The sequence below is a fragment of the Poecilia reticulata genome, linkage group LG15, assembly GCF_000633615.1.
Source record: "Poecilia reticulata strain Guanapo linkage group LG15, Guppy_female_1.0+MT, whole genome shotgun sequence".
Taxonomy (NCBI): domain Eukaryota; kingdom Metazoa; phylum Chordata; class Actinopteri; order Cyprinodontiformes; family Poeciliidae; genus Poecilia; species Poecilia reticulata.
This window is the reverse complement of record NC_024345.1, coordinates 23,218,111-23,227,066: the sequence shown is the minus strand read 5'-3', so window position 1 is coordinate 23,227,066 and position 8,956 is coordinate 23,218,111. Positions and strand designations below refer to the sequence as shown.

The window sequence follows — 8,956 nt, the reverse complement described above, 5'->3', positions numbered from 1 at the left end:
GTTACATTGCTTAGCCAATCAGAGGATCATGTTACATTGCTTAGCCAATCAGAGGATCACATTACATTGCTTAGCCAATCAGAGCTGCGGAGGAGCACTGATTGAAGGAGTTCAACTCTCAGCATGGATTTGAACTTATGTCTTTAATTACTTCAGCAAAGCTCACAGTTTTTACCAAATTCTGTAGCTTTCGGTGTTCTTCTAAATCTGCTCCTTAGTCACATCTTTTCGGGGTTGGTACTGCCTCTAGTGGCAATTATTTGATCTAAACAAGACCTTAAAGTGGTTCCAGTTTCTCTCGATGGCCAACCTGTTGAAACTGTGGCAGATTTTAAATACCTTGGGTCGTTCCTGGACAGTCRGCTCAACTTTGCTGAAAACACTGACTATATTTTGAAGAACTGTTCTCAGAGACTCTACCTTTTAAGAAGACTTGGTGATCTTCTTAAAGTGACCTCTAGTTCACTTTAGGGTTCTTGAATTTGGAAAAAATGTATATATTTATTGCGAAAGAAGGGTTTAGAACCACTGCTCTAACTAAATCAGTCAAATTATTTTTAACTAAATCAATCACCAAACATGTCTTGTTAACTTTGCAATTGGTTCATGTTTAGATGATGGACTGAACGCAGCTTTATGAGGTGTTCAAAGTTTTGGATATTGTTTTAAATTCCCCTGGATTTTACTTAGAGGTACTAAAGTAAAAGGGGTTGAATACAAACACAGACCTTTATGATCACACTAACCTGCTCCATGTTCATCAGAGGAAACCTTCAACAGGCAGAGGTTGCAATGTAAACGTGTGAATGCCTCTGTATAAACCTCTTAAAGTTTAATTGAGATACAGACACTGTGGAAATTTAACGATTAGGCTGCCGAGTGTTTTTTGGAAGCAAGCTCGTATTGAATTCCCTGCTCTATAATTTGCGAAGTGGTTTTCTGAAGACGGGGGGGGGGGAATTTTTGACGTACCACTTTGCTGCATCCGGTTCAGATGAATGCCGGGCTGCGCCAGAACGTCGCTGAAAGAGCGAAGCCCTCTGCGGTACCACTTCTCGGCTGTTTTAGGTCCAACCCCAAACACGCTCGTGAACAGCTGCCGTGGAAGGAGGTGCGATTTAAATTATGGGAAAAGATGACTAACTGAAGTTGGTTTTCATTTACCAACCTTGAGAGTCTGACACCTTTCATCAGAGAGTATTTTCTCGACCTCAAACGAGCGGCCATATTGAAGGATCTCCTGTGAAACATAAAAGCAAATGAGATTAGAGAGAAAAGCGCCGTTTTCCTCGGTTTTTATTTTCTGTCTGCCGTCAGCAAATGCCCTCAAATTGCTGCTCATTTGCAAACCATTTCCACTTAAATCAGGTGTCGTCATTTCCATTTTGTTCCCAGAAATAACATCTTTGTTGCCGTGAAACCTGGGATTAACACCGGCTTTAATGACAATCATTAAACGCCCAGAGTGGCGGGGTTTTTTTACTTGCTCCAAATGAAATCGTCTGCACTTCCATTTTAAACGTCTCCATTGTGTGAACCAAGTGGCAGTTACCTGGCTAGTATCAAAAAAAAGAAAAAAAGCATTGAGATTGATATGTTTTTCAGTTCTGCAGGGCTTAGTGCTCATTTTAAGCTTGAGCATAAAGGAAAGGCAACCAGCATGGATGAACTATTGATCCAAAGGTCGAGGCTGTGAGTACAGAGCAGTGTGCAGCAGCCTTCACTGCTCAGCGAAGCAGCCAACCGTCCACCTCTGCTTTTCAAGCCTCCAGCTAAGGCCAACCTCAAACGGGAGGATAATGCTTCACCACACTTCCTGCTCCAGGAGAGATATGCTCCTTCACACACGCAGCTTCTGCCTCGCACACATTCATCCCCACGCTTCCCTCAGCGCCGCCTCGTTTTTATGTTCTCTCCCCACTTTGGATGCTCAGTCGCCGCTGATGGTGTCACTCTGATGTTCACAGCCACATCAAGCATTTTGTTTTTCTCTTTTTTAACTCCGTTCGGCTTCACTTTGTTTTTCATGTCATGTCATTTCTCTTGTTTTCGCGCGGCAATCCGTTGAAAGAGACAACACTGGGAGCGCAGAGCTCGGAGTGAGGTGGGTGTCTGCGTCAAGCGCAAACAACAAAGACAAGAGGTCATCCGCAGACTGTCTAATTTGGTCTCCGCGGCGCATTTATGTTACTTTGTTTTATAATTCTGCCTCAGCGCTGACAGCTCTGACAGATCTGGAGGCTTGCTCTTAGACCCGCTGTGACGATGTTAGGTTTAACGTGTCAGAAAGTTGGATTGCCCTTTTTTAACTTTTTCATCTGCAGGGACTCTGCGCTCTCTCCACGCAAACTTTGCCTGACAAGCTGCCATGATTTCTGACCTGAGCTTGACAAAGTGAGAGGATGAAGTAACTTTAGCAGACTTTTTCCACTCAGACAAACATTTGTCTGTTTTCTCCTGCGGTGTGATCCATGTACGCTGGTGAGAGTTTATAAATAAGCTTTAAACAAAACTGTACAGCACATTTACTGACACCCCTGGAAAGTTGCTTTAAAAGACGCCTTAAAATGAATTTACTTTTTACTGGAACAGCTTCAGGTCACACAAAGAAATTAACAAAATTTTAACCTTTACTTTCAGAATATTTGAGTGAATGTTATGAAATGAAACTGTAGCATATTAGTACAAGAAGAAGCATCACTAATCTTCTTTTGTTGGTCTGTCCAATACATTTAATTACATTAACTTCAGTAACACTGGTTTTAATAATTCGGCATTTAAATAGTTATCTTTCATGTACACAGTGAGCTTTTGCTATAAGAATCTACAACTGTACCGACTCCTCAAATGATTCAATTAGCTCGATTATTAAAATTTAGAGGAAAATTACCTGCCTCATTAACCTATGTTTTATTATTTAGTGCATTGTGTTACGGCCGGGTGATAATTTATGTTGCGCCACTATATTTACGTTGTTGACGAAAGCTAAGTGCTAGCAGCATAACAATCAACTTTCAAATCCTGTTTTCTTTTCCAGTTTTACTGATGACATTTGAATAACTATTGACTGCATAGTTATGCAGATAACACCAAACTTTACTAAGCTAAACTTTGTTTTTGTTTTAAATGAAAATTAGCACTTTCTTCTTTGATTTCCAATTTTGACTTCCAATGATTCACTTCCTGCTAAAGAGCCCCCTGGTGGTCGAAAAGAATTCCACAGAAAAGCCGCATCAGGCTATAAGCCGCATGGTTCAAAGCGAGGGGAAAAAGTAGCGGCTTATGGTTCGAAAAATTAGGTAAAAAGAAAACCAGCTGAAAGCTAGACTGGACCTTTTTTGGGAAAAAAATTGTTCAGATTATATTTTCGAAATCCTCTTAATTGATGTTTGATTCCTTGTGTAGAACATGTTCATTCATGCTCTGCTGGGTTAAACTCCCCTCCTTTGTAAATGCTTTTTTTTTTACAACTTCAAACATTGCTGTGATTTTCGGTCTTTGAGTTGCTTTTTATTTGGAGGGTACCACATTTTTCTCTGAACAAGGCTGAACTGCCTTTTCTTATTTTGCACCTTGCTTATGGAGCAGCCCTCTGGGTACTCTGGGCTTGAAGTCTCCCTGTTTGAGTTAAAAGGTATTTTAGAGTTTTGTAGCTGAACATCCTGTTATGCTGACTGTTGGCTAGTTTTACTTTACGCATTTTGATGTAAATGTCAAACTTGCAGCTCAATCAAATCCTTGAAGCATTTTTACAATTTTACTTTGCTCTTAAAAAAATAATTAGCAAGTAATGACTGTTTCCATGTTGTCTTTCTTCAACATGGGAAAGACAGATGTACACTCAGAATGGCTACAAGAAAAGAGCTTCTTGACTAAATTCCCAAACATCAGATCTAATCTCTATTTAGCAAATTTGTTTGGGATGGCAGGAATGAAACGGTGACGAGCAAAGTTCAGGAAATAACCCAAAACTCTTGAAGATCTATGATATTTTGTGCAAAGAGGAATATTTGTGAAATGTTACAGCATGAAATATTAACAGTGGGAGCCCCAATAATTGCACCACCAATATTTTTTGTTTATGAAACGACCAAATGGTGCCATAAATATTTTTGTTCAACACTCATTACGAGCCGCCCCTGCAGTCCAGACCCCGTCTGCACCGGCTTAAGTGTTTTTATGTAAATTTATCTCTCATTTGTTTTTATTTGTGCCTTTAAACGTCACATTTTTATATTTTTCACACTTTACTTTGTAAAGTGGCGGGGTCACCCTGGACAGGTCGCCAGTCTGTCACAGGGCAACACAGAGACACACAGGACAAACAACCATGCATACACACACTCACACCTAGAGCAAATTTAGACAGACCAGTTAACCTGACAGTCATGTTTTTGGACTGTGGGAGGAAACCGGAGTACCTGGAGGAAACCCACCATGCACAGGGAGAACATGCAAACTCCATGCAGAAAGACCGGGGCTGGGAATCAAACCCAGAACCTTCTTGCTGCAAGGCAACAGCTCTACCAACTGCGCCACTGTGCAGCCCCGTTTTCCACTTTAATTAACCAAATATACATACTGAGTACAAATAGTAAAGATTTTATGATTTATGTGTTGGATCTGTATGGATCAGCCCTGAAATGAGTTCTCTTCTTCCAAGAATGAACACCATCGATTGGCTTTGTGTGCTTGTCATATCTGCATGTTTTCATCTTTCTGTGTGTGGTTTATGTGTAGCCTTTTCCATCCTTGTCTGTCCAACCAGTGCAGTAATTTGCCCAAATGACTGTAATTACTGTGTTGGTATTCATTTTACAGAGCAAGAAACTCAACAGACTGTGTGGTAACCAAGAGGACAGCTGCACTTTCCCTCAAAGTCAATTATTGTTCATTTTATTTCTGCCTTCTTTCACACAGAAAGCGGTTTATACATGACCTCTACATACTGTGTAATTCTATACACTGAATTTATAATGAAGTCAATTTATTTCCCTTATACACTTTGACATGACATTTGTTGTGAATGAGCTGTACACAAATAAAATGAATTGAATTTTTAGAGATCTGATTTGTTTTAAAATTGCTCAATTACAAAAAAATGAAACATTTCTGAAACTAGAAATTCAGAAAAGACAAAACAATATTTGAATTTGATGAGCAGAATGGTTCTGCACCTTGATCTTCAGGTGTTTCCCGGCTGCAGCACACTCCAGACTGGTGATTATCAGGTTTCTGGAAAACCTAATGTCATTCTGAGGAAGTGATTCAATCATTATTTTAAACAAAAACACATAGAACAATTTGTTCCCTGAGGACCAAGACTGAGAACCACAGCTGTGGCTTGTTTCCATTACAAATGTGCTCAACATGTCAATATTCAGTGATGTTTCCATTAGATAAGAAATGCAATTAAAACCATATGAGAATAAGTCTGTTCATATAATAAGTTATTAAAAACATGCCGCACCATCAACCTCCAACTACTTCCTGTTCTCTTCTTGGTTTGCACCAATGGCAACATCCGGTTGTTGAGCATGTGACTGGTGTGATGCAAAAAAGTGTTTCCATTGCAGTTTTGTGAAACTAACCAATTTCGATCCAACCAAAAAACCACCTCATCCGTTTTAATCAACAATTCTTTCAAAATTTACATGTTTCGATTGACCATAAAATGTAGTAATTTGACATTTTTTAATTAAATCTGCTTAAACAAGACAAAACAGCACTTGTAGTTGGTCACCAGGACCACGTCTCTGCACAGAATAGCTCTAAATCTATTCTGTGCAGAATAGGCAAACTGGCTTTTACCAGTTTTTCTTCATGACTCAGGCCTGCAGGCTGCTCAGGCCCCTCCATAAACTAAGTTCTCCTTCTGTTGCCTTGGTGGTTCATTTTGTGCAGCAAACAAAGATGGTGTTAGGGTTAAAGAAAGCTCTGAATACTTGAAATGAGGTGTCAGTTCGGTTCAGAAGGCTAAAACCAGAAGCCAGCTGCACTGTGAGAGACGGCGCTTTGACACAGACTGACTCGCTCCAGCGCAGGCTGCCTTGTACGTCAACAGTCTGAATGACTTTAACAAAGCAGCAGCGGCGGCGGCCATCAAGGTCAACACGAGGCAGAGACGCAGCGAGGTTCGGCCTTCATGGTGTCTAACCCACGGCTCCCCTCCCCACGTTTTTCATAACCGCTCATTGTGATTTTGTTTTACGTCACTGAATGATTGTTGCTCTTTCTCTGGGACATGGTGAGCACAGTGACTTGACCTTGTGCAATCCAATCTGAATCCTCAATAAATTTTCAACATAGAGAAGCATTTCTGTGATCTGTTCTCATGCAGAGCTGTTTTTAAGATGCTTGGCTCGACTTATAGGCAACAGGTTGTTTCACACAGATGTAGGATTTGTTTTACGTCATCATTTTAAACCTTCAGTTTGAATTTAATCTCATTTTTGTTTGATATTTTCTGACGATCCGAAACATTCATATGTGACAAAACAGAAAAAAAAAACAGATCAAATCTGTTAAAGGAATTATTTTAGTTTAGTATTACTAAAATCATGGTTTTCTTCTTCTAATGAATTATTAAAAACACACTCAAGGTCATATTTTACCACAAAAACAACTGTTCCTGTGGGTCCTTCATTACCACTGATTGAATTACACGCATTAGCAAAACCACTGACCACTCTTTGCTCTTTTCCTTCGGATTTGATTCCTGACACCAAATTAGCAAAGAAACTAAACAGAGGAGAATATTGTACTCTGAGTGGCTGATATTTTCAATTAATGTTATTCTAAATAACATTTATGGACCGGAGCTCATAAAAAGGATCCTTTCTGCACGGCACTGAATGAATAATCTTACTCATTTCATCACAAACCCTGGTTGAAAAGGGAAAGGGTTTAAAAAAATCAAATCAAAATCAAATCCAGTACAAACTAAGAAAACTGTGCATGTAATTTAGTCTTGGCATCAATGCAGCTGCAGAGAATATATGTGAATAAATAACATCACAAAGACAGAGGAAGCTTAAAGCGTCCCTGTGTTGGTTCTTTTTTTATATAAAAAAGCATTTACTTCTACTGTCATCAACTATTAAGTGGTTAGTAGTCTTCGTGTGCATGTATTTATTACACCTTGTGCCTTTTTAGGGCGTTCAAACAGAACTATCCCTCCAAAAACAGTGAACCCGAGTGAAGCTACCTGCCCCGAACTTCTTCAAATTCAATGAAATTGGTGTCAAATGTTTTCTTTGTGCTCCTATCATTTTAAAGATACTAATAAATGTTTCCAGAGGTCAAAGGTCAGCTAGCCACTCTACAGCTGCAAAATCAAACAAAACATGGTGTCAATCAACTGAGCTACATAAACATTTATTAACATCTTACAAACGATAGCGGCACAAACGTTTGACACCAATGTCTTTTGATTTGAAGTTATTGAACTTACAAAGTACTGATGAGTTAAGCTGCAGTATGAAACTAAAGAAAATGTTTTTTTTACATATATGCACCATGTCTTGACAGTTTGTCATGAGACAGATAATCTGTGAAAAAGATTGATCTCCTGCAGCTCCTTCATGAGATACTGTTGCTGTCTGAAGAAATGCTCCACTCCCAACCAAAAACAACCAATCAGAGCCAGGAGGCGGGTGTTAGCGCTGTCAATTAATCTCATGTACTAAATGCCAAATGTGCTAATTTAGGAGAAACAGGAGAACCGATTATCCAACTTCTTCAGTGGTTATGCTAACATCAGGCTATGGATGAGCAATGCCAGACAAGATTGTGATGGACAGCACTAAGACCCGCCTCCTGGCTGTGATTGGTTGTTTCTAGTTAGCAATGGGAGCACTGGGAAAAAGCACAGGAGCTTTTTGCAACAGTTTTGATAAACATCAGATCATAATCAAACCAAATTTTATTGCATAGATTCAGTAACAAGTTATTTCAAAGAGCTTTAAATCAGAAAAACACAAAAATACGAAGTCATAAAACGCACAATCAACAACTGAGACATTTTACCATCGTTGCACATCATAAGGTTGATTAATGTTTCACGGATTATGTTTTAAAAACAACTCCAAGCAGCTTTGATTTAAAATAACTCGGTGTTTCGGCTGTTTAGCAGTTTTCTTGAAGTTTATTCCAGATTTGTGATGCATTGAAGCTGAATGCTGCTTTTCCATTTTTGGTTCTGGGTCCAGGGAGGCAAAGCAGAACCAGAACATGTAAAAAAAAATTTTTATAAAAATTACATACTGCAGCTTCAAATACAAATGCATGTCACACTTTTGTTTTTTAATTTTCATAAATAAATAAAAAAAAACATTTACATTTTCCTTCCACTGACCAATTATCTCCTGCTGTGCTGTTAGATGAGAAAGTGTATCAAAGCCCAGCAAGCCTCTTGGGTCTCACCTTCATCACAGCCGTAGTGTGTTCACCCAGGCATGGCAGGTCCAGCGTGGCCCCGACACTCCGCACGGCCCAGGGAAGACTCTTCAGGACGGAGGCCGCCCTCCTGAAGGCCAGGCACCGCCCCTCAATCTCATTGAATTCGTAGTTTTCCGCCAAAACCTCAAACGCATCCTGAAGGGATGAAGGCAAGGACAGGTTAAGGCAGGCTGGAGGAAAATGTAGGAGAGAGGAGCAGCTTTTTCCTCCCTCCGTAAGATACGACATATTAACCATTGTGAAGCTTTATAAAGAGAGGGGCTGATAAGAGGAGGAGAGAAAATGAGGTCGCGCAAAAAATATGCCAGGTGAGGATTCTCTTCACTGAACCATAAAGGAAAACCAGACAGAGATAACTGCACGCTCCATTTCACTCCTCTGTCTTCAGTCTGTCTTTTCTCCATCAGTGTCCCCGTCTAGGACCTTCTGCATGTTGCTTTTCTCTTGGATGACCACGCGCACACGCATGCACACACACACACACACACACACACAC

General features: G+C 39.9%; 1 protein-coding gene across 2 annotated transcripts in view; it reads right to left on the bottom strand.

Moving 5' to 3' along the window:
- Nucleotides 1-8,956, bottom strand: part of dntt (deoxynucleotidyltransferase, terminal) — a 113,737-nt gene that overhangs the window by 60,994 nt on the left and 43,787 nt on the right. For both annotated transcript variants that reach the window (XM_017309205.1, XM_008429981.2), the window contains exons 4-6: nucleotides 8,425-8,595; nucleotides 1,169-1,240; nucleotides 973-1,096 (exon numbers count right to left, since the gene is read on the bottom strand). In XM_017309205.1, the coding sequence (XP_017164694.1) occupies nucleotides 973-1,096; nucleotides 1,169-1,240; nucleotides 8,425-8,595 (367 nt within the window). The remainder of the gene's footprint in view (nucleotides 1-972; nucleotides 1,097-1,168; nucleotides 1,241-8,424; nucleotides 8,596-8,956) is intronic.